We start from the raw sequence: 25,891 nt of genomic DNA, 5'->3' as shown, positions 1-25,891 counted from the left end.
AAATCTGAGTGAAGATGTCCTGAGTCAATATGGCCAAGGAAAGTTTAGACACTTCCAAGAATGGTGAGATCTCTTGTTAAGAGGTACAGTTTCTAGGAAAATCAAGTCATTTTAAAATATTATCCTTGTTGTAAATTATCTAGATTAAATCATTCTTTACATGCACTTAAGTTACTGGTTACTGTTTTCTGTAGTAATTAGTGGTAAGAGTTAGAGATTAGAGGAGCCTGGTTAATGCAGCTAAATTTCACAATTAGCTGTAGTTTTTGAAGTTATTATGATGCTGAAAAAATTTATGAACATGCAGAGCAATAATAAAAAATACTAGGTGAAAAGTATCACAGCAAAAGTGGTCATTAAAAAAATGAAGAAGAGTCAAAGGCATTTTACATTTTCTAAAGTTCCACTCTCACACAGTTTCTCCTCTCTGCAGGACATGTCAGTCATGGAAGGAGAGTTGGAAATCCTCCTCGGAGAGCTGCACATCAAAATGAAAGGTATGCACACAGACGGAGAGCAGTTGACAGGTTATCAGTGACACATTTTTCTCCAAGTATTTAACATGTGTTTTCCCTTGCAGGTCTGATTGGCTTTGCTCGACTCTGCCCCGGAGACCAATACGAGGTGAGCTTCTCCATTCAAAGATTTATGTGAGACTGGCCTCACAATGTCTAGCCCATGACGTAAAGGCAACATCAGTGGTGGAAGACGTATTCAGATCCTTTACTTAAGGAAAAGTAGCAATATACTCCATTACGTAGGAAAATATTATCAGCAAAATGTATGAAAGCATCAAAAGAAAAGAAATCATTATGCAGCAGAATGGGCTCCATCACTGTTTTTAAATATTATTTGATGATTATCATTGATGTCAGCAGACCCCAGCAACTATTGTCACTGATAATCTACACATTTAGTGGTCTGTTGCAACAAATATTATAAAATGCTCATAGGTCATGAATGTAAAATCATAATCTGCAAAGTAACCCGTAACTGCAGCTGTTGAGTAAATGTATTGGTGTAAAAGGTATAAAGTAGTTTAGGAACAGTACCTGAGTAAATGCACATAGTTGCATTCCACCACTGGGTTTTTAGCCAGGAGGAAGTTCTCCAACAGTGCCAACAACCCTAAACTTAACCACAACACTGGCCATGTATCCATCTAACTGTCAAGCGAATTTTAGGGGAAAAATGAAAATTTTGTCTCATGGACCTGAGGAAAATGGAGAGGGGTCTTCAGGAATGTGTTTATATGCAGTCTATGGTTTTAACTGGGCAAGTTGTATTTGTTCTTTCATGTCAGCTAGTAGTATTGACCAATTTTGTCTGGAGACAAAGAAACAGCTGATCAGTCATGTGAGTTAAATGTTCCCTACGTCAGAACTTATTCAGCAAAGGTGTTTCATCTCCCATTTAGCCCATTCACTTATTTGAAAATGGCAAAAACCACCTCAAGTAAGCGTAAAAACGTTTTGTGTTATTTTATTTTTTTTTATTTGACTATTTCCATCAACCTTTTCAAAATGCCCATAAAAATGTGTTTAATTGAAACACGTCTACTAACCCAAAGTTTTACTCCACTAAACATCTCACCTGAACTAAATTTGTTGTACATGTACTAAAGGATCAGTTCAACCGAGTCACGGACACACAGAAACAGTGTTTTCCCACTTTCGCTGGAAGTGGGATGGGATTTTGTTATTGATTGATATTGTTTGTATCATTGAAAAATGAGAACTATGTTTTCTCCTGCTGAGAAATACAAAACACATGACGCATTTATGTCCTTGGTTGTAGAGCAAGCAGTTGTTTCAACTTTTTGTTGTTTTTAACTTTTCACCTTGCTGCAGTGATGTACAGGTGTACTCCAGGGCCCCATGACATCACTGCTGATGTGATTTTGCGTGTGGTCAGAGGTGAAACAGGCTTGAAACTTCAAACAACCAGAGAGGGCAGTAAAGCCCTGCTTTTCACCTGGTGTTCAGTTACCATGTCTCTATGATGTCACATGACCAGGTGGTGGTGCGGTTGGGCCGCCAACGATGGAGGATCAGAGGGAGGATTGAATCAGACGACACACAGTCCTGGGACGAAGAGGAGATGGTGTTCCTCCCGCACATACACCGCAACTTCGAGATCAAGGTTACAATCACACACACAGAACTACACATTTATACACACATGCACGAACACAAGTGTGCACTGGTAAAGATTTATACACAGATGACTCGCATACCCAAGCAATTCTAAGGTATTTATATTTTACTTACATTTCCATTTTATATCACTTCATTCTTTCCTACTACTACATTTATTTGACTGCTGTAGTTACTTTTATAGAGTAAGATTTTACTGGCAAAAACTTGTTATACTGACACTTTCAGCAACCAAATATGAAGCATTTTTATTTTGTTATATACACAATATCTCCACTTTTACTAGTTACAATATTAAAACGCTGTTTACTCGTTGATGCACACTGCGCTAATACAATAATATCATATATACAATAATCAGATTCTCTGGCAGGTGCCATAGTGCATTATGAGTGCTATTTGATAATTTAAGTATATTTAGCTAATAATACATCTATAGTTTTTACTTAAGTACATTTTGAATACAGGACTTGTGCTTGCAGTTTTACATTGTGGTAGTTCCACTTATGTAAAAGAATACTTCTTCCACTTTTGTGAAAGCATTGGGTAATGACTTTTAAGGTCGCCAACTTGTGAACGTATTGAAAAAAGTTTTTCTAGTTCCTTTATTGGGTATTAATGCTGCTCATTTTCTTTAAAACATTTGTGCATTTTGTTGTGTACCAGATATCTGGTTTATGTGTGCAGGTATCTCCATCCATCAAATCCTTTCTTTCAGGTGATGGAGGCGAAGGGTTTGGGTTGGCTGCTGGTTGGCATGGTGACATGCGCCAGCGCAGACTTCTTTGTGGTGAGGCCTCAGCTGATGTTGGTGGACATCACGGAGCTGGGAACCATCAAACTACAGCTGGAAGTCACTTGGAAGTATGGACACACACAAATAAGAATGGCCTAGAAATACAATGAAAGTCCCCTGTTTGCATAATATGAAAATAAAAGATTAGGTGGTGGTGAAAGAATGCCATGACCCTAAGCGCAGAGGCGTTTCCTCCACCCAGGACAGGATTTGATGGGAAGGTGATGACTGGTGAAGCGGGAAGGAGTGAAATCAGTGATCCCAAAAAGGAAAGTAGAATAACTGGATGATATGACGAGGGAATAGGTGTGGACAGCTGTGTAAGGAAATTAAATTTGTAGGGTAAACTATGTCTCCTCTGAACTTTCTCAACCTCAGAAGAGGCCCCTCGTCCTGTCCTATGTAGACATCAAGTGATGAGTCATATGTCAAGTGCAGCTGGTGCACAAACCCATCAGATTGTTTCTTCTATTACAAGAAAAAGATAAATGAAGAGCTGACAGGGTGAATGAGTAACTCTGGGAGAAAGATGGAGGCAGAGAATGAGAAAACATTTGCTTGTTTTTCTTTTCTCTCTTTCTGTAATTGCACTTTTTCAAACAGCTTCCTTACTGTATTTTAAAACACGTTCACAGCAGTAAACATACAACAAACAGCACCATGTAAACAATAATAACAACATCATTGACATCCACTCATACTGCAGAATCTGTTATGTTCTTCCTCTGCCTCTGTCTCCTCTGTACCTCTAACCTGAGCCAGCTGTCACTGAGCAGTTTGTTGAATACAGAGTGTACAACACACACACACACACACACACACACACAGCGCTGTGCCTTTTCACCATGAGATCACATTTCAGGTTTAGAGAAGCCAGGTGGAGGATGAGTCCCCGGAGAGTTGGAAAATCACACGAACACGCACAAGGCTGCCGAACTCACACATTCACAAAACAAAATGCTGTTGTGACCGCGCACCCCCTCCCCCCCCCCAATATAATGCTGTTGAACCCTTGAACGAGTGCCATTTCAGTGATTTCCATCAGTGTTTCTACATATAAACTCCTAAAACAACATGGCAGAAAGTGTTAACCAAATTCAAAAGTATAGCTGTGGGCAGCAATGGAAGATAAAAATGTGTTGGTTCAAATCTCAGACTAATGAGAGACGCTGACTTTAGAAAATAAAAAGTGGACACAAAGAAAATACTGCACTGAAAAGCCCCCAGGTGTGAATGTCTGCAACCGATGAATATAAAGCAGGATATTGTTGATAAAGAACATGCACGCTCTAACAACCTCCCACATAAGTGTTCAAAGTCAAGGTTCCCAAAGGATCGAAATATCTATTTAGACACAGCAAGAAAAATTGTGAGTTTACCCACTGGTGATTACTCTGGGTAAATAAAACAAATCGATTCTGTGAGGTCAGGAGAAATTGAAATTTCACTGACGTGATCCATGAAAGCACAAAATCTATGAATTTATAGGGACTGTGTGACTAAAAGGTTTCAGGTTTTTCACACTGTATGCACACAACATGCTATCAAGATTTCCACAATGTGAAGCGATGTGATGGAAAAGGCAGTGAAATTTCTCATGTCTGGGAATACATGAAATGTGTTTGCAGCTGTAATTGTCATCCTATTTGTGTGTAATGTACATTTACAATCTGTGAGTTTTTGTGGTATCTAAGTGTTGGCGTGTGTTTGCACTTGCAGTCCGTTTGACAGTGCTGAGAAGATGAGGCCACTGTCTGTCAGCAGGCAGTCAGTGTCCAGTAGAAAGAGCTCTGTTTACAGCTGGACGGCACCAAGCACCCCGTCCTTCACTGAGAAATACTTTATAGTAAGTATACATACAAGTCTGTGCCTAACTTTAGCCATAACAACTACATGCGTAACCCTTACCTGCAGTACCTTGCATTTTGTCCCCAAAAGAGTCAGTCTGCACAATGTAAAATAGATTAATAATGTTCCCTCAACACATACAGGAAAACAATAGATTCATGCAAATATACATATATTCATGCATACTCCTCCCTAACACACTAAAATACCCTTACCCTTTTCAAATTCAAAAGGCTTCATTGGCTTTATTGTCTATACCACAATATACAGTTGCCAAAGCACTGTATAAACATTGACAAAGATCAGTATATTTCGAACATTGTTTATGATCCATACGAGTCTGTAAATGTTTGAAAAGTTGAGGAACAAAGCGAGTAGAGACTTAAACTTAACTTCAACACAAGAGGGCAGGATGACTAAACACAGGTAAACACATTAGGTCAAAACAATCAACCGGGAACACAAAGATAGGAAACAAAGTTACACAAGAGGTAGATTACTTTCAAAATAAAATAGGAAATAGCAGAACCCAAAACCATGACATATATACACAATGAACAAATAAACGCAACATTTTTGTTTTTGCCCTCATTCATCATGAGCTGAACTCAAATATCTAAGACTTTCTCTATGTACACAAAAGGCCTATTTCTCTCAAATATTGTTCACAAATCTGTCAAAATCTGCGTGAGTGAGTACTTCTCCTAAGACTTCACCCACAACAACAGACCATGTGTAACCACGCCAACCTGGGAACCCCACATCCAGCATCTTCACCTCCAAGATCGTCTGAGACCAGCCACACGGACCACTGCTGCAACAATCGGTTTGCATAACCACAGAATTTCTGAACAAACGGTCAGGAACCGTCTCGGGGAAGCTCATCTGCACACTCGTCATCCTCATCGAGGTCTCAACCTGACTGACTGCAACTTCGCACAGCCATCGAAGAGGAGTGGACACACATTCCACAGGCCACAGGCCACAATCCACAACCTGATGCAAAAGAGATGTGTTGCACTGCGTGAGGCAAATAGTGGTCACACCAGATACTGACTGGACCCCCCGACCCCTTCCAATTGAAACTGCACATTTTCGAGTGGCCTTTTATTGTGGCCAGCCTAAAGCACACCTGTGCAATCCCCATGCTGTCTGATCAGCATCTTGATATACCACACCTGTGAGGTGGATGGATTATCTCGGCAAAGGAGAAGTGCTTACTAACACAGATTTGTGAACAATATTTGAGAGAAACAGGTCTTTTGTGTACATAGAGAAAGTCTTAGATCTTTGAGTTCAGCTCATGATGAATGGGAGCAAAAACAGAAGTGTTGCGTTTATAATTTTCTTCAGTGTAATTAAATATACATTTCAGACAATGTCGACAAAAACAGAATGAGCTTCTTGAAGATAGATGTTGGCAGAGCGGTTGTATTGGACTAATTTAGACTGTATAGGTGTACCTAATAAAGTGGCTACTGTTGTGCTACTATTTCTTTTTATGTGTCTAGTTCGACTCATTTGAAGATGAAACTCTGCCATATTTCATCAAATGTTACACATTGCTGATGTGTGATATTTTCTTTGATATCCGGGTCTCTTCCCTCGTCTGCAGTCGATGGTGCGAGAGCTGCAGGATCGAGAAGGTTCCCTCCCGTCTCTGGTGTCTAAAGGTCAACATAACAGAGGAGGTGTGTCTCTGCTGAGCTACCTGTCCAACCCATCACACATCACATCACCCCTCAGCCCACAAAGCCCCTACACCCTGAGGTATGTCGTGTATAAACCTTAAAGGATAACACTTATCTGTCTTGGTGTTTTTTGTATAGCAACATACTGTACAGCGTCCACCGAGACAATACTTATTGTTAATTCATTGTTGTTTTTCTGAGATTTGTGAGTAAGAACAAGAAGAATATTAAATAATGCCAGCCTTGTCCTCCTGCGATTTATTGCCCCACATCAAAGGTTGGCCTTAGTGTGGAGCTGAGTTTTGAGCACTTCAACCAAAGAGTAAATTTGCTTTCTTAGATTGTTTGACTAGAAGGATTTTTAGAGTCCTGAAGATGTGAAAGTAAGAAAAATGAAGTTGTTTAAAAAAACAATTTAACATTTGTGTGAAAGAACCTCCATGTTAGAGGAAAATTTTGGGGAGGGAAAGTTTGTGGTGATCTTAGATGATCAGTTTAATACAGTGGTTCTCAAGCTTCATCTGTCAAGCCCCTATTCAGAAACCAAAGAAAGTTCATGCCCCTATCAATCATTAACAGTACAGGCGATTAAAATAAACAAGATTCAGGTTAGCAAAAGAGCTTAGCAGCAGAGCATTTTTGTTTGTTTATGTCACCACAATTTGAGAACCACTGCTTTAATGTGGTACCAATAAAGCAAGAATGGGCTTAGGATTCAAACATCCGTCAGTGCAACATTTTAAATAGCAAGTTCTCAGCATAGATTTATGTGTATTTCATGTTGTAATTCCTCCAGTCGCAGGCGGACTCACAGCTACCCCTCCAGCCACAGTCAAGGCACCAGTCTGGGAGGAAGCCAGACTCAGCTGTCCCTCGGGGAGGAAGGATCCCTGGAGGTCTCCACAGAGGAGAGGGAGGCGGGGAAGAAGACGGATGAGAAGGATGGAGAGGAGGAGTGGGGAAGTGCGTTAGATCCTCCCTCTACACCAGCAGACAGTAAAACCGGTTCCCTGCTGGCTCTACAGATGTGAGGATGAACTACTTTAAGTTCTGCCTAGAAACAAAGCGTTGTTGTGCTGCCAAAACCATGTCTCTCCAAAATGCCAACTTTTCATGAGCTAAGAACTTCATGTTAAGAGAAACAGTCCTGTTTTTAGCTTTGTGACAGTATAATTTTTAGATAATGATAATGGTGTAACTGAAGTAGGAGAATTTTCTCAACGTGTAAAGGAACACTTTAGTTTATCTTTATGATTCAAAATCACCTAAATCCCAAAAGGCAATAAAGGGGGTAGACAAAAACTTGTAAACACTTCATTGCACTTTAAATTTAAGGTAACCAATGATGAACAAAATGATGTCTACCTTCTTTTTTTCACCATGATAAATCCTATAATGATAACACTACATGAGATTTCTGTAACGCAGGTCCAGCACTCCTGACATCCTCAGAAAGAACACAGCTGGCGAGCCAGACCCAGAGACACACAGTGCAGCTCAGGGACAGGACAATGTCACTGTTCAGGTAAATAAAACCTGACCGCTCCACTAGAATCATTTATCTCAAGTCAAATTCAACACTGCATTGAAATCCTGGTGCAAATAAAAATAGCTACAAAGACGATCCTTCCACCACGTTCAGGGGCTGAAGCGGTGAATTGTGTCCAATTAAAGTGTCAACAAAACAGCTCCACCCATATTTTTTTTTTCTACAAATGAAAGCCCACATTCGGGTGGTGTCGTGATGCACTTCAACTCTTTGGAAAAGCAGCAATTTCATCACATTTGCTTTGGCACGTCTCAGCTACTGCACCCTGACTACTTCTTCTGTCTGTGGACCTTGCTTTTAGGTTTTAGTGGTGTATTTACATGTGAGTTTACATGTTTGTTTTGGTGACAACTTTCACAAATTTGGCTTTTTACTGGCTGATAACAGTAAGCTACTAATATTTTGTGGTCCACAAATATCTAATAATAATATATCTTAAAGTTTTGGGGGAATTCGTATCTGGCACAATTTAAAATGTATCTGCTAGAGGGACTATTTTCTTGTGGACCTTCTCATCTCTTCAGCTTTTCTTGTGTTCTCTCTCTCTTCAGTTCTTGTCTCCCTCTTCTCATCTAGTCGCACATTTCTTCTCTTCCAGCTTGTTCTTGTTTTAAACTTACTCTTCTCTACATTTGTTCCAGGACTCCCCACAATGTCAGTCATATTCTGCCCCTGCCTTGCCCACACCAACTACTCAGCCCCCAGCTGTAACACCTTCCTCACCCACAACTGCTGCTCCGACCGCGGGGAGGCCGGTGGTGAGCAGTGTCCAGCGCAGAACCCAGGCTCTCAGGCTGGGAGTCCTGATCGCAGAGCTGGAGAAGATGTTTCAGAACCAGAGCTGCTCTGAGAAGGAGCTGAGAGCCCTGGAACACCAGACACTGCACCTGGCAACCATCCTGAAGGTACCTGTGTGTATTTATATATACACAGTACACACATATACACACACCTGTAAGTACAGAAACTGTGTGTGCCCTTTATATTTATGCGTGTTCTCCCGCAGAACGACCTCTCCATGTTGAAAAGCTCGTCATCAGAGGAGACTCTGGCTGTGGAGGAAGTCCTGGGCAGCTTTGACTTCTTGTCACATGACTTCAACGCAGATGATGACACTTCCTGTTTGGGCAGCCTCAGACTAAAAGACAGTGGGTGGGTTCATAGACAGACAGAAGACAATAATAATAAGATAAACACTATAAGATAAAACACTCAACTCTGACGTAATGTGAAACAACTCATATTTCCTTGTTATTCATATTTATCAGCATCAGCTCAATCCAGCAGAGCACTCTGAGGAGTCTCGGCCTCCTCTCCCAGAACAGCCAATCAGCTTCTGAGGAAGAGTTGGTCTTGGCCCCTCTGACTTCTGGGAATTGGGGTCTTGACCAGGCTCTTGAGACTCACCTGGATATAAGTTGCATCCTGCTACAGGTACAGCTGCTGCAGCATGTCACAAGCTATGTTTATATTAATCAAGTTTTTGGATAAGTAAGGATGAGTATGATGAGATCATCCTTATAATCTAACACAAATTAACTTTTATAAAAAGCAAGACAACAAAACACATCAAACTATGTTTGTACTTACTGTACATGTTATGTTTCTGAAGCATGTTCTCAAATACCCCAAATGCCAAGTTGTGCATAAAGAGCTGCCACATAAGAAGGTGAGATTACAGGCTTGTCTATACTGTGAAAAGGGAATTACTAAGAAAAAAACACAAAGACAGAGAAAAAGACAAATTGCATTGACAGTTATGAACTGTGGTTACCTGTTCTCAACTGTTATTTATAAAACCCAGAGTGGAGAAGGGAGAGTTTCGGTAATGCCCAAGAGTGACAAAAAAGCTGTCGTTTCAGTAAGTGGTCCAAAATGACATTTGTTTTACGTTCAAGTGAAGTAGCCCTCTAGCTGCAATAGTAAGTACGACTCTTGTAGGCTACATCAGGAGCAAAGCCTAAGCCACTATAAGACACTTAAACATCAGACAAACATACACTGGAGGCCGCTGTTTGTTTCCTGTTTCTAACCAAGTGATACTGGCGTCAGATCAGAAAATTTTTTTCTAAAAGGCATGTAGAAACAACATATTGTATTGGAGGACTTGTTGCTATCAGCTTATATCTGTACCAACTGTTATGATCCACATAGGCTATGGGTTGCTGGTTGTTGTGTTTTTTGTCTCTTCTTTTTTTGAATGAACATGGAAAGTGATAAGATGACGATTATAAAAGAAGAGACTTTCCAGACAGATCGGAGCTCCGCCCAAAGTCGGGCAAAGTTCGACACCCTGCTGCAGGTCCAAAAAACGTTTTTGGAGATTGGATGATTCTGCAAAACTGTGGATTAAATTTAATACTTTTTTAAAAATCCAACTCCAAAGTTTCTAATACTCATTTTCTGTGCATTGCAACTATAACACTTTACTTCACATTTGGGAAAGATGGTAGTTACAGTTACATTCCTTGCTTTGTGAAAGGATGTAAAAAGTCCTGTATGAAAGTCAGGCTTGCTACAAGCCAGTACCCCACCCTGACCACAGCCTTGTATTCCACCGCACTACTTAAGGAGACATTACTTCCTTCATTTGCACTGCACACTGGTTTTGGATATAAATCATGAGGTGCTGAATCACCATATACTTCATAATCTCTACTGGACTGGGTATGGTTTAATCATAGCATGCATGAACCACTAGATGGCAGCACATGCAGGATTTTCTGCCTTTGTGTATTTAGGTGTTTACAGTTTAACAGTACATGCAGGTATGATGAGGCTATTAGGAATGTGTTTCTACCTGTTGTCTTGCAAAGCTGCCCCTCATCTGTGTCCACCCTCAGATTTGCTTGTCAAAATCTAACAAATGCACATAATGTTTGCTCAGATGATGAGAACGACAGACTTCAGCCCATCCAGGAAGGATCTGCTGGAGGAAATGGCTCTCCAAGCTGAAGTCCTTGACAGAGTCAGCCGTCTGCTGCTAGAGAAGAACGACACCATCTCTGCTAGTGACAGTTAGTGGAAGATCTGTTTATTTAGAGAGCAAGCAGATGTGTGTGCATTGATAAATAAAGGTAAACATAAGATATTCACTCTCCTCCTCTCTTCACCTTCAGTCCTCCCAAAGGCCCAGAGAACGAGGGATGTGCTGTTGTTCTGGGAGGAGTGTGTGAACGACAACAGCTCTCCTTTCTGTTGCAGCTCTGACCGCTTCTCCAGGACGTTAAGGAAACGTTACACACACAAGGTGAAGGCTAAGCAGCCCGGCCAGTCTGAAAAAGGTACTGTACTACACTTAACTCCACCTTTCTTACCCATATAGTTGAATTATTTATGTTTATTTATTTGTTGTTATATTTTTCTAGTGCATGAATATTAATTATAAGCATAAATGTTTTATTTTGGAGGTTGGCTTGCTAAATAGAGGTGAAAGAATTAAAAAAAAAAAAACACACACAGCAGGCTGACAAACTTTACTATATTTCACCTTTTACGAAAGATAATTTTAATTTTCCAAGTCAAGAGTTTCCCATCTGCAGAGAGAGGAAAAATTCACCATCAAATAATAAAAAAATGCCAGCAGAACTTCAAAGTATGAAAGGCAGCATTTCAGGCGCTAATAGATGTTGGCTCCTGCACTAGCCAAGCAGTATTTTCACTGGCTGACTAAGGTGGAAACCTGTCTCCCTCCTCTGCAGTGTTTTCTAAGCTCCTGCAGCATGTCCAGACGGCCTGTCGGATGGTGCCCGGCCCTCGGCCAATCTGCAGCCCAGAGAGAGTCACCATCTTCCAGCTGTCCGTTTATCTGAAACGCTGGAGCACCCAAGAGCTGGGGGAGCACATCTCACGCCTCTCCAAAGAAGGTACTGTGAAGATGTTAAAACTAAAAAGAATTTACATGTGGGTTATGTGAAGAAATTGTTCTGAAAATGTCATATTTTACTTTCTACTTTTATCTTTTCTTTTATTTAACATCAAAGTGTTGTTCATCTAAATTACAAAAAAAACAAACATTGAGTCCGGATATTTAAATGGCTTTAGTTTTCCTTTTCCTGATTTTGAGATATTCGTCGTATCTGACGTTTTCATCTCAACCACAATACAGCACAGCACTGAAACATTTAAATAAAAACATTCTGTGTCAATGTGAACAGTTTTCAAAGAGATTATTTCTTTGGTAAGTAGTTTCTACAGATTTTTACATTTATTCTAACGCTTTGAAAGTCACAAACAAAATTCCATTCATCTTCTGTTATGGAGGAGAGTGTGAGGAAGCAAGGAATTAGACCCAAATGCAGAAAGGTACAGTTTTGGGATTTAATTACAAGTTTACTGAATCATAAGGGTAAACATGTCACAGAGCAACAAAGACAATCTGGCAACTGAGTGGGGAAAAGGGGCGGGTGTGTATATATATATGCAGGACTGATGAGAAAAGTGGGAACAGGTGTGTAAGTAGAAGGCAATGTCAGGTGAGCAGGATTGGCAAGAAAGTCTGAGGGCATCTCTGACTGGCTCGAGGATGGCACGTCTGAGGAGTTACAGGAGAGTACGTGGCCAAGGAGAAGTGAGCGGGGGCTGGAGACTGGGGCAGAGAAACAATTAGACAGTCCTCGTGACATATTCATTGTATTGGGGCGAGAAAATAAGTTTACAGGACCTTTTAATGGCTACAAACCCCTGTGGCAAACTAAATATACATTTATTTAAATCTAAATCCACATTGTTTTTGTTTTTGACTTTACAGCTAGAATCACACATGACAGGTGTCACCAAAGTTTGTGCATAGCGACACATTTGTGTGTCCTGCTGGTATCTGCTGTGTATTTGAGAAATGGTATGCTCTTATAGTTCTACTAGAGAGCTTTAGGATCTGAGAACATTCCAGAAATTCCAGTGTGCTAAAGGAATCTGGACCATCTGTCAATTTTACTGCCAAACAGTCGCACCAAACCAACTGGACTTGTGTGCGTGTGTACTTAGCTCTAAGAGCCACAACTCTGCTTAAAGGATCCATACAGTTTTAACAACCACATGATTTATAATCCATCAGACATGAACACACAAGAATACGTCCATCCTTCTTTCTTCTCTTCCTCTCCCCTTGCTTCCTGTCCTCCACGTGGTTGCAGTATGTTGATGTCCCCTGTTTATTGAACTGACAAACTACATTTGGTTTGCCTGGCATGTCACATATAAAATGTATAAAACAACAACACTGTTTATTATGCTTTAATTCAATCTGGGACAAACAAAGTCTGAATTTAATCTCAGCATTTTTTTCCACTCTCTTTGAACACAAGGCAGGAGTTTACAGCACAAATTAGACAAAGAGTGCCAGAAAGATTAGATCAAACTGAATTTACTTTTCTAAGATGTAAAGATGTAAAAAAGAAATTGTCATCATGATTCATACATTAAAACATCTCAAAGCTGCACACAGAATTCTAGTAAGAATAGAAATGTTCTTGTACATGAGAGTAAAGAGGACAGTGTAAACAGCTTAACCTTCAATATTGATTTGCTTCAACAAGTGTTTTCAACTTGTCTTATGATTGTAAATTAAAACAGGCCTGTTCAGGTGATCACAAAAGTAAACCTAGTTACCATGCAAATCCTAAACATTGACCTGTTTCTAATGTCATGAATGAATGGAACTTTGAAACTCTGCTTTTTTTAAACATTGAAGAGAAGTCAATTAGAGGAATATTTCACTACTAGAAAGATCTTTTCATAAAACTGGGCAGTATACAGGTGCTGGTCATATAATTAGAATATCATCAAAAGGTTGATTTATTTCAGTAAATCCATTCAAAAAGTGAAACTTGTATAATGTATACATTCATTCCACACAGACTGATATATTTCAAGTGTTCTTGCCTTTTAATTTTGACGATTATAACTGGCAACTAATGAAAACCCCAAAATCAGTATCTCAGAAAATTAGAATATTGTGAAAAGGTTCAATATTGAAGACACCTGGTGCCACACTCTAATCAGCTAATTAACTCAAAACACCAGCAAAGGCCTTTAAATGGTCTCTCAGTCTAGTTCTGTAGGCAACACAATCATGGGGAAGACTGCTGACTTGACAGCTGTCCAAAAGACGACCATTGACACCTTGCACAAGGAGGGCAAGACACAAAAGTTCATTGCTAAAGAGGCTGGCTGTTCACAGAGCTCTGTGTCAAAGTACATTAATAGAGAGGCGAAGGGAAGGAAAAGATGTCCAAAAGTGTACAAGCAATAGGGATAACCGCACCCTGGAGAGGATTGTGAAACAAAACCCATTCAAAAATGTGGGGGAGATTCACAAAGAGTGGACTGCAGCTGGAGTCAGTGCTTCAAGAACCACCACGCACAGACGTATGCAAGACATGGGTTTCAGCTGTTGCATTCCTTGTGTCAAGCCACTCTTGAACAAGACACAGCGTCAGACACGTCTCGCCTGGGCTAAAGACAAAAAGGACTGGACTGCTGCTGAGTGGTCCAAAGTTATGTTCTCTGATGAAAGTAAATTTTGCATTTCCTTTGGAAATCAAGGTCCCAGAATCTGGAGGAAGAGAGGAGAGGCACGGAATCCACGTTGCTTGAAGTCCAGTGTAAAGTTTCCACAGTCAGTGATGGTTTGGGGTGCCCTTCCTGCTGATGACATGACCAACTTTATGGAGATGCAGATTTCATTTTCCAACAGGACCTGGCACCTGCACACCATGCTAAAGCTACCAGTACCTGGTTTAAGCACCACGGTATCCCTGTTGTTAATTGGCCAGCAAACTCACCTGACCTTAACCCTATAGAAAATCTATGGGCTATTGTGAAGAGGAAGATGCGATACGCCAGACCCAACAATGCAGAAGAGCTGAAGGCCACTATCAGAGCAACCTGGGCTCTCATAACACCTGAGCAGTGCCACAGACTGATCGACTCCATGCCACGCCGCATTGCTGCAGTAATTCAGGCAAAAGGGGCCCCAACTAAGTATTGAGTGCTGTACATGCACATACTTTTCATGTTCATACTTTTCAGTTGGCCAACATTTCTAAAAATCCTTTTTTTTGTATTGGTCTAATATTGGTTTAAGTAATATTCTAATTTTCGGAGATACTGAATTAGGGATTTTCATTAGTTGTCAGTTTTAATCATCACAATTAAATGAAATAAACATTTGAAATATATCAGTCTGTGTGGAATGAATGAATGAATATAATATCCAAGTTTCACTTTTTGAATGGAATTACTGAAATAAATATTCTAACCATATGACCAGCACAGTTTCAAGCACTCTGCTGTCCATATGTGGCCCAAAGCTTTGGTATAACTTATAGCTACTCCATTTGTTCCTGGCACGGGGCAGCTCTGCACCGCTATCCAGTGGCCAAGTGGGGCATTTATCATCATGTCATTTATGAGGGGTGGCATGAAGCTCATACGTACATCCAGCCTGAGGAAACAATCACTGACAGTCCACAGTGCACCGGTCCTACTAGCGACACAACCCATATAGGTCTACCGGAATAGGAGCGGGCCGCTGGAGTGGACAGGGCCAACGACAGGAGGTCGTGGAGCGGCCCGATGAGATGCAGACAGTCGGTGATCATTCCCTCTGGGTGGATGAAGCCCGGCGATCCTGATTTTAGTCATGGTCCATGATGATTCAGAAAAATAGAAATGAATAGCAAAAATAACACATTGTCAACATTTTAGAGAGCCCCCAAAATTTCACAAACCATGTTTTCAGGGGAGTTCGTGTCTTAATAAGAGGAGCCAAGCTTCCACTGGTTCCCCCATTGTTCGCGCCCTGGCCCTAGCGCCAGCATTAAAGTTTGTCTTCTGGTGGACTTTTGCTGGAAAATAAATGAGGAGCTCTCAGGTTGGGGCAACATGTAGGAAAATTAACCATTGTTCATTTGCATATACTACCGGCAGTGTGTGTGTGTTTATATGTGTGTGTGTGTGTGTGTGTGTGTGTATATATGTGTATGTGTGTGTGTATGTATGTATGTATATATATATATATATATATATATAGCTAATAAGTGGGCTATGTGTTTTTTGCAACTTTTGCAACGTATGTGTATTAATAATTCATTATGGTCAACGGTGTGTTTCAGAGTACATCCTGTCATCCCTGAGCGGCCCCAAAAGGAGGCGGGCTTTAAATAAATTGAGGGGGCGGTGCATCTCAGGGCTCCTCCCTCTAGGATGCACGCTGCAGACTCTGGCCGCCCTGCAGATAGACTCTAACCACAAAGTCTGTAAAGCTGCTGCCAACTGTCTCTGCAGAGCTGCAGGCTGCAAGGCCTTCAGGAGCAAGGTACATTAAACTGTCCCCATCAGTGTGTTAGCATCAATACGAGTCCGCAGCCATGCTAATGGGTTTGAGCTGGGCTTTAAGTCAAATGCTAACATTTCATGCTCTCATTGAAAATGAGCATGATTGCAGATGTTTAGCAGGTATAATGCTTACCATCTTAGTTTAGTATGTTAGAATGCTGACATTTGCTAATTAGCACTAAACACGAAGTACAGCTGAGGCTGAGAATGTCATAAATATGGTCTTAAAGAACAAATTACAACTCTGAACTCTGGGTAATCAAAAGTGATAACCAAACAATTTATCCTGAGGGGGACTTGAATGTTTGTACCATATGTCACATCAATACACCCAATAGTTGTTAAGATATTTCACATAAAACCACAAATGCGAACCTCATGGTGGCATTAGAGGAAAAGTCAGACAGACCAACATTATCATACTTTACCATATAACCATAAAACGTTTCTGTATTTCCCATACAAGTCTGAATTCACTAGAAATTAACATGGGAGGAGTGGACACAGATGTAGCTTACTAAAGTTGTTTAGCTGCTCAGTTTCCCAACATGCTTTTTGCTGTTTTACTGATGGATCACCCAGTGAAACACATTTACACCAGTACAACCACAGTCTGACAGTCTGATCTGTTGGCCAGTGAGCAGCTGCTCCAACCAAACTAAGATGGTGAACATGATTATAACCTGCAACACATCAGCATGTTAACAGTGTCATTGTCTCACAGCCCCACGTAGTCGAAAGCATGGCTGTAGACTCTTATTATTTCTAACCTACAGTTCATTAGGTGAGCTTGCAAATAACAGCTTCACCTTTCTTGGTTTTACCTCTAATTGCAATGATGCAGCTGCTACAACAGCACAAACAACATCTCTTACTTCTCCGTGTTAACCTTCTCAAGGCGGTTGTTTACTACACCGAGAGTTTGAAGAGCAATGATGTTCAAATCCAACAAGGCTCCTGTCTGGCTCTTAAATGCCTCAGGGTGAGCAAACACAGCAACAATCACAGAAATACAAGCTTTCAGTATGTCTTGTACAATATTAACTGTCGTGTATATGTGTGTGTGTGTGTGTGTTTGCCAGGCAACAGAGAGTGTGGACCACATAGCAGATTTGTGGAGATCAGCGGATGAAGATCTCCGCAGCGCTGTCAGAGAGACTGTCCTCTCTTTTGGTACGAACATTATTTATTTTTCATTAATTTTTCTTTTGTTATATTTTATTTGATTATGCTTTCTATCTGTCCCGTCTGCAGGTAAAAAGGGCTACCTGGCCTTCCAGAGGATGGATCAGCTGTACGCTGAGATGCAGGAGGAGGCTTATCAGAACCAAGAGACAGAGATTACCATCCTATAGGAAACAAGTCTGGGCTTAAAAATAAGCAGAGGGTCTCTTTCCCCCCGATAAGAACAGTCTCTATGATCCGGATGTCAGGGCGAGAGACCTAAATTTAAACTCTCTGGTTTAGTTTGAAGAAATCTGTGGTGCCTTCATAACAAATACCAATGGGACGAGTGCAGAGGAAGATCTAAAGCTGGTGACTCTAGCTTTCTCTGGATGGATCGCTTGCTCACTCACTGATGTTTTTTTTTGCTGCAAACCTCTGATTTTCTTCACCCTTTGACCAGAGAAGTGACTCGACTGGGATCTTGAATTTATTTTGGTCAAATGTGCAGAGTTTTGTTTGAAGAAGGAGTAGCTCCTTTCTAGTTATTTAACCTGCTAATATGCTTTTTGCCATTTTATTTCATAATTTCTTCCTTTCCAGTGGTTGGACTTTCAATGAAGTCAACACATCTACATGGTTTTCTTATTGGAAAATGAATGAGAATGTTTTTTGTTTTTTTTCTCATATAATGAGCAAAGATGCAAATTTTCATATGAACATTAAACCCTGAGGGACTGAATAAATCCCTCAGTACAGTCCTGAACAGTGCTTCTTCTGCCTGTGAGAGTTAAGTTTCAATAATCTTACAGGAGAAGTCAAATCTACCTGTGGCAGGTAACTTTTTTTTTTTAATCTGAGTTGCACTTACTTTCTTTAAGTTGGCCAGCGTTTGAATGCTCAGTACAAGGAACATAAAATGGCTGCTGAAATGTTTCCATTAACAGGAACTGTGATATTCAGGGACACCAAAGGATTCTAGTACAAACAACTCCGGCAGGCGGCAAAAAAGGATTTAAGAGGTTTTACTCTGCTTACCTAAATCTGTTCCTTTTTGTCAGCGAGTTTCCTGCTTTGCAGACGACATGGGTGCAGCCGCTGGGTTTCATGGGCCGATGAAAGTCTGTTGTCATTTGAGATGCATGGGTTTTTATTTGCATTGATTTAGCCTGAAGGAGGCAACACAGACAAGTGTTTGACTTAAATGTATGTCGTATTACTGCTTGATAAAGAATAGTAACACTTTATAATAAAGGTACAAAACACTAATGCATGCCTTGTGGTTATGTTGTTCATGAATTGTGGATGTGCCATGAGTTCCTGTTGCTCACCATTAAGAAATGATCAAGTTACTGTAAGTTTACGTAATTAGTTAACAGGTAATTCTTTATACATGCCTCCAAATCCAGTTACAAGGGCTGTTTATATTCATTATCAATCAATCTTATCTTATTTTGTGTTTTATAATTGTGAAAGATTTCCATCTCCAGTTTCCCAGAGCTAGATGTGATGTCTTCGATGTCTTATTTTGGCCGATCAACAGGTCAAAGCCTAAAGATATTCAGTTTACTGTGATATAAAACTGAGAAATGCAGCAAATCCTCATATTTAAAGAGCTGGGAGCACCATATTTTCGGCATTTCTGCTTATTAGATTATCTGGATGGACAATTTGCTAATTAATTTCCTTTCAGTCGATTAATTGAAAAGGCCATTTCAGATCAATGGATTTGATATCCTCTCTGAAGCCTTTTTATCAAACAGGAATTCATGATGCATCCTGTATTAATCCATGCATTACTAAAGCATGTGTTTTGTACCCATATCGTTAAGTGTTAACAACTGTTTCTTCATCATGCTCTTCTTTGAAAAATACTTCCAGGTTTCTCACACTGTCAGTCTGTTTGGCCTCAGCTTTCTATCACACAGGCAGGTGCTGCCCTCCGCTGGGAGGAAAACAGAACTTTTGGAAGGGCCCTGACCTGAGGATGCTTTCACTTGCCACAGGGTAGATTTAGCTGTGGTAAAACTGACCTTGGACCTCTCTGACTGGGATATTTAAGGAATGTTTGTGAGGTCAATAAAATGGCATGGGAAGAAGATGTTAGTCAGCTTTTTAATCTGCAAAGTTAAGGAGACAAATGTGTTTTTCCTACATCCTTGATGGCTTAATTCAGCTCAACTATGTGTCACGTTCTAGGGAGGTTTTTGGTATAGAAAATGTCCTAGAAAAACGTCATGCTGAAGTCTGATCATTTACTTCCCATATTATTTTAATAAATAAAGCAGGGGTTAAAATTTCTCGGCGTAGCAGCGCTCTCGTGTTGGAAATCATGTCTTGAATCTATTCAATCACGGCATCAAAATCTCACAAGGGATGACATAATGTAAAACAGGAAAGACACTGTTCATTTTTTCTTTTAGATGATCGGACGCAGAGTCAGATTAGCCAAGAAACACGAAACCTTAAAAATGTTCACAATATAAAAAGCTTAGCCTGGTTTGGTTTAGCCCCCTACTATAGGAGCAGATGGTTCAAATATTTAGTAAAGATAATTTTCAACCATGTTAACTTTCCTATTTTTTTGGAATAGATTTGACTCCCAGAATTAGAGACTGAATACCAGTATTTGCTTTTGTTTGAGGCTACAGTAGCTCTGTTTAGTAGTTTTTTAGCTGCTGTTAAAAACTCAGTTTTATGAAAGGAAAAAGACAAGAGCAGTAGTGTAGGAACGTGGAGTTGAGGGAGATTTGTAAGAAACAACAAAAGGAAAGACAACATGAGGGTAAAGGAGGTAAGGATGGACAGTCTCTGTGAGGCTGTACGCACAATCACCGCTTTTTAACTAAATGCAAAGGTCAACATGCTATTTCACTCATGGTGACCTGAGACACAAAGTCAGAGGATCACCAAAGTTAGTATGATTCATCCTCTGGGGAACATGAATGTCTGTACTAACTTTCATAGCAATCCGTCTGACAGTTAATATTTAGTTTTTGACCAAAGTGACTAAAAACATGAATTCTTTTGTTTTAACATGTTTTTCTGCTCATCTGCGCTCACATGACTAGAAACACCAGTTACCTGTTGTTTTGTGGGAAAGACACCAAAGTGGTTACTTGCATTATTAGCACACAGCTCAGGTTTTCTGCTGATTTGTTACGTCCAGTTTGATATTCCTCATGTCTTCAATAAGTAACACTTAAACAGGGAAATAACAAAATGCACAAAAATAACATTGTCAATACTGGTCCTGTGTTTTTTGTTTGTTTTTTCTACATGCGGTCCATCGTGTTCAGCAGGAGTTTGTACTCATCTACCTTAACTTTCTGACTTTAGGAGACTTGAGACTTTTATTTCTGACTTGGTCCCAGCTATGCATCAAACTGTGGTTCTAAAAATGATATTGTTTTGTAACTGGATATATATATATATATATATTGCTTACAGATGTGTGTATTAGAGACTATACTGCCCTTCTTTGCATTTAATACTTACATGAGAGGAAGCATTTCACTTTTGTGCGCATTAAAAGGACTCAACATTCACTGTGGCTGGGTTTTTTTTTCCTGTGCCGAGAAACATTTACATCTTCAGTGGAAAATCAGTCAACTACAATAAATACTACAATGTCTTTGCATCATGCAGTGAACATACAGATTGTCTAAATTTTTCCAGCAGACCTTTTTTTGCACCACTTTGTCTAACTTTTCTTTTATTCCTATATATTTTGTCTAAAGCTTCATTAAATACATTGAAATCATTTAAGTGAAAATACATTTCTATACAGTTGGAGAAGTTGGAGAAGTCACAATTTAAAGGCATTTCTGGCATAAAGACCACATTCAGGAATACAGTAGCCCAGATCCATTTAAAATACAGTATATATATATAGAAAGATTAACTGATAGCAGTATTGGGGACTCTAATCAATGAATTATAGAGGAAAAATAGATTTCCACGGTAACATAAGCATTATTTATAGCATAAAAATGACCTGAATACTCGGTGTGGTATTTCAAAAGGCACAGTTAATTAATTATAATTGAATGTATACCCTCTTTAAGCCTTATAAGAATATTGTGTTGTATCTGATTAGATTTTATAAACTCACAAAAGAAATCAAAAAATACTGATGCACAAAGTTTATCTCGGCTCAGAGTTTGTGTGATGGTGAAATCCTGACGAGCATTTGCAATAAATCATTCTCGTTTTACAAAACACAGGGGACTTTCTCAGCTGTTTCAGGACGGGGGAGAAAAAAAAAAAAAAAAAAATCAATTAAAAGGAGGTGAATGATGATGTTAAACTCTGCAGGGAAACAGAAGCAGGTCGTTAGCACGGCTTGCACTTCAGTTGCATCATGTGAAACCCACACCCAGCTCCAGTTTACTGTTTGTTTCATCCATCATCATATTTTAAACCCGTTTCTTTGACTTGTGCTGAACTGCTTTTGCTTCATTATCCATGACGCGTTTAAAAGACTGAGTTTCTGCACAGCCTACCAACTTAAAAGTTTAAGACTTTTTTTTTTTTTTTTTAAATTGCAAGACAAAACTCTTCCTTAAAAAATAAAACAAAAAAAACAAGTTTCCAAAATACCTTTTTATGCTTGACATAAAAACTGACTTCTAAACAGTTTAACACTGAGAGGAAAAACTTTATTTAAATTAAAACCAAAAGCAGTGGGCATGTTCAGCACTGCAACAGGAGGTCTCACACACCCACACAAACACAAACACACACACACACACACCCCTCCCCACCCCAGTAGGTACAAAGTATAAACACCTTAGCCTGTGTCATATAGCTAAACATAACACTTCAGCAGTCATACACAAGGAAACGTAATGACAGCATTGCCCTTCTGATTAACAATAAAATCCTGTGTCATTAAACTCTGATACAAGTTCCTCAACCAGCACCCTGTAGTGCTTTCTGTGGCTGTAAATACTGACCATCTACTGTGATGTCACCTTGTGTATCGCCACATTTTAACGCTCATCAGCATGTCATGACCACAAACAAATACACACCTATCACACATAAACATGTTCCTTCATACCCCCCCCCCCCACACACACACACACCCCCCAGATTACTCTACCCTTTGGAAACTTTCAGCATTTTTGTTTTAATTAAAACATGTGTGAATTTAACGCTTGGAGAAAAAAAAATAATAAAGTCAACCCATGCACAAGAAAAACAAACGGCAAAAAAAGTTCAGATTGTGAGTCTGACAATGGGGGACGTTCACTCTGAGGCAAGAGGAGGAAGAGGAGACGAGGAAGAGAAGGGCAGCTGCAGAGTACAGTGGGCAGTAACAGGACAGTATCTCAGCATTACAACACCTTCTGAGGTGTGTCTGTGTGGCGATGTGGCAAATTATTCACAGCATAGTAACTGATTGTCCAGTGTCTTGTGTGCTCTCCTTGTTGAGGATAGCATGACGTGTGCAGAGCCAAAGTAGCGACAAAGTTTGGTCTGTTTGGACTGTGAAAGGCATGCTGCTCCTCTTCTCTCTAGAGCTCAGAAGACAAACAAGACGCCGACTATTCCTAAACACTACCAGGTGTGATAAAGTTTGTCAACAACTGTAACGGTGCGGGGCTGAGAAGCAAGCATGGCTGCCAGTGAAACTTGGTAACTACCAACTCTGTCTGCAGCTTTCGTGTGGGGTTGCGTGAATTTTGGCAATCTGAAGTGGAGAGCGTTTGTATTCTTAAAAAAAAAAAAAAAAGATGACCATCAGTTTTTGGAGAAAGCGACGTCTTTCTTCAATAGTGCTGGAAGTAAACAAGTAAGACGGCTAGGAATAAGGACCCGAACACAAACACAGTGGTCACTTTAGGTTGACGTCACATGTGGTTTTAAATACGATCTAGTTCTTATTCAGATGCTGGAATCGAAGTAGCAGAAAGTGAACACCAAGTTCACACGTTTGGATGTCGCGCCTTCCCGTTACATTAAAAGTACACATAATGCCTCCTCCTACATCGCATCCCCCCTTCCTCTCCTCCTACCACCCAAAGTTCAAGACTCTTTCTTTACAGCATGGCAATACAGCTCCCCAAAAACTCCTTCTCCTTAACGCTGCCTTTGGCCAAGCGCGCTCCATATTTGCGGTATTCCTCTCCAGCAGTCCTTCAACACCGCCTCTACACTGCTCTCCCACCCCCAAAGTGGAGTCTGTCGACTCTTACAGCATGGCAGTATCATTCCCCAGCGACACCTCTTCACCCTCCCTTCCCCCTTTCAGTTCCCCCCACCTTTTTTTTTTTAAATCCTAGGTCCCAACAATCACTGGGTCGTGGGCAGCGTCCGGCAGTGCGGCGTCCTGGCAGTGGTAGAGGAAGCAGTTGCCCCAGCAGCTGTAGCAGATGAGGAAGAGGGCAGCCAGGAAGACTAAGGCACAGATGGTGCAGGGCTTCCTCTCCAGCAAGAAGCTGAGGAGGTAGAAGCCCATGAACATGGAGTGGTTGAACCACAGCGCCGGGTTCAGCGGCTTGGGGATGAGCAGCACAGGGAGTAGCCACTGTAGGCAATACATTGTCACTTTTCTTTGTTTTGTTTTTTTTAAATAAAGGACGTTGGCAGAAACTCTCTATGCAGCTGTTATAGTTCAGTCCAGAGTTGTTTGAGGTCTTTGAAGGAAGAGGATGTGGCAGACTAAGGGTGTTTGGAAACAGAGCTTGGCAGATGGTAAGATGTTGGAGAACCGCTCTATCCAACAGAGCTGAGATGATGGAGCGACAGGTCAAAGAAGCCAGATGCTGTCAGGTCGTCCCTGGAGACAGCAGAGGACAGATAAATAAAAGTCTGAGGAATTCAAAACTCGACTGTTACTCAAGTAGTGCTACCAGCAATTTACTATTAGATAATGTACACACACACACAATGACTAGCTATGTTGCAGTCAATGCTTAATCCACAGTCCTGTTCACATGCAACGGGAAAAGCCTGATAAAATGTTTCATTCTAGAGCTGAAACAATTAGTTAATTAACCAAAACTAAATTTGTTGTTTTCAAGAGCCACAAGGCTGTTAATGTAAGGCGTGAAGACAACATTTAAAATTGACATTTAATTTTTTAGACTCAGTTGACTCATTTTCATGTTGTTTTTAATTTTTTTTATTAATTTCAGTCGCAGTTTGGTTAGGTTTAGACAACAAAAGCTACTTAGTTAGATTTAGCAAAAGACCATGGTTTGGGTTAGAAGAGCAAGTGAAAGTTGACTTTTGGCCTCACACGGGACACGAACAGTGGCTTTCTGGCAGAGCGCCCTCAAGGCAAACTTCACCCATGTGCAAAATAACACGCATACAAATCTTGCAAATTTAGGATTACTGTCTAGACACAACTAATTTGAATATGTCAGTTTAGGCTTTCGGAAATTGCGATGTGCCTTCATTGTTATTATTCTTGTTTTACTCTTAATTGTCTCTTATAATCGAGACAATTAACCCCTTAAGTGATTAAAAGTATATCAATGACAATAGAAACTAAACAAGAGCAATAAAACTCAAACCACAAACACATTTTAAACTGACAGCGTAATAACTGGCATCCTTTTTCATTAACATTTGATACACATGCCACTCGGGGGGGGGGGACATTTGTAGTTTGTCCTTGCCAAAAGATGGCCAAAATATAATTTAGCTCCATGTTTATATGAATAACAGACAATAACCTAAAGTTTAAAATGATGATTTCATGCTAAAGTTGCATAAACACTATACCACTCCTTTAATAGGTATACATGATTGTAGATTTACCACCTGGTGTCACATTTGTGGATATAAATAGACTGTAATATATATCCTCTTTAGAGGGAGCAAGTCGAAATTCTGAGCTGGTGTAATTATAGACTATTGCATAAAAGGAATAATCCACTTGACATGCACGTTAGTCAGGATAATGTGAGACATTTAAGGCATGCAACATTACTATGTGGAATGGCTGCTATAGCATGAATGCCATTATTCCACATAATAACACAGCTGTGACTAACCACTGACCCAGCCCGTGTTAAAGACTTCCCAAAGTCAACGTTCAGCCAACTATTTACACGGGCAACTTATTTGTAAAGGCCTGATACACGCAACATAGCCGCTTCAGCTAAAGTTAGACTAGCTACGCACTAAAGCAAACCCATGCTGTTACACGGATATGTGACGATGTAAACATAAATATATGTACCCACATTAATAGAACTGACTTCGGCAGAATAACATGAAGCAAAACAACTCACGTCAACGTTTGTTGGAGTCTACATCTGCGTGTTAAAGCGGCTGATTTCAACAAGGAACCTGGCTGCGACTGGACGAAGGACAAAAGGCAGTTAAC

The 25,891-nt window shown here is 40.3% G+C and overlaps 2 protein-coding genes across 10 annotated transcripts in view; one reads left to right on the top strand and one right to left on the bottom strand.

Annotated features, from left to right (window-relative positions):
* ripor3 (RIPOR family member 3) overlaps nucleotides 1-21,092 on the top strand; it is a 67,983-nt gene extending 46,891 nt beyond the window's left edge. For all 4 annotated transcript variants that reach the window (XM_046028638.1, XM_046028637.1, XM_046028636.1 and 1 more), the window contains exons 8-25: nucleotides 434-497; nucleotides 581-624; nucleotides 2,017-2,142; nucleotides 2,875-3,020; nucleotides 4,672-4,798; nucleotides 6,416-6,570; nucleotides 7,288-7,518; nucleotides 7,920-8,016; nucleotides 8,682-8,945; nucleotides 9,047-9,192; nucleotides 9,309-9,474; nucleotides 10,928-11,057; nucleotides 11,160-11,324; nucleotides 11,742-11,906; nucleotides 16,158-16,360; nucleotides 17,279-17,362; nucleotides 17,463-17,553; nucleotides 17,635-21,092. In XM_046028638.1, the coding sequence (XP_045884594.1) occupies nucleotides 434-497; nucleotides 581-624; nucleotides 2,017-2,142; nucleotides 2,875-3,020; nucleotides 4,672-4,798; nucleotides 6,416-6,570; nucleotides 7,288-7,518; nucleotides 7,920-8,016; nucleotides 8,682-8,945; nucleotides 9,047-9,192; nucleotides 9,309-9,474; nucleotides 10,928-11,057; nucleotides 11,160-11,324; nucleotides 11,742-11,906; nucleotides 16,158-16,360; nucleotides 17,279-17,362; nucleotides 17,463-17,553; nucleotides 17,635-17,735 (2,505 nt within the window). In that variant the 3' untranslated portion in view covers nucleotides 17,736-21,092. The remainder of the gene's footprint in view (nucleotides 1-433; nucleotides 498-580; nucleotides 625-2,016; nucleotides 2,143-2,874; nucleotides 3,021-4,671; nucleotides 4,799-6,415; nucleotides 6,571-7,287; nucleotides 7,519-7,919; nucleotides 8,017-8,681; nucleotides 8,946-9,046; nucleotides 9,193-9,308; nucleotides 9,475-10,927; nucleotides 11,058-11,159; nucleotides 11,325-11,741; nucleotides 11,907-16,157; nucleotides 16,361-17,278; nucleotides 17,363-17,462; nucleotides 17,554-17,634) is intronic.
* Nucleotides 21,093-22,183: 1,091 nt separating this feature from the next.
* LOC123956466 (bladder cancer associated protein) overlaps nucleotides 22,184-25,891 on the bottom strand; it is a 5,737-nt gene continuing 2,029 nt past the window's right edge. For 5 of the 6 annotated variants that reach the window (XM_046028675.1, XM_046028676.1, XM_046028680.1 and 2 more), the window contains one exon: nucleotides 22,184-24,331. In XM_046028675.1, coding sequence (XP_045884631.1) covers nucleotides 23,831-24,094 — 264 coding nt within the window. In that variant the 5' untranslated portion in view covers nucleotides 24,095-24,331 and the 3' untranslated portion in view covers nucleotides 22,184-23,830. Of the gene's footprint in view, nucleotides 24,332-25,796; nucleotides 25,881-25,891 lie in introns of those variants that run through there. The other variant, XM_046028677.1, reaches the window with a different exon arrangement.

The sequence above is a fragment of the Micropterus dolomieu genome, linkage group LG18, assembly GCF_021292245.1.
Source record: "Micropterus dolomieu isolate WLL.071019.BEF.003 ecotype Adirondacks linkage group LG18, ASM2129224v1, whole genome shotgun sequence".
Taxonomy (NCBI): Eukaryota; Metazoa; Chordata; class Actinopteri; order Centrarchiformes; family Centrarchidae; genus Micropterus; species Micropterus dolomieu.
This window is presented reverse-complemented; position numbering and strand designations above follow the sequence as displayed.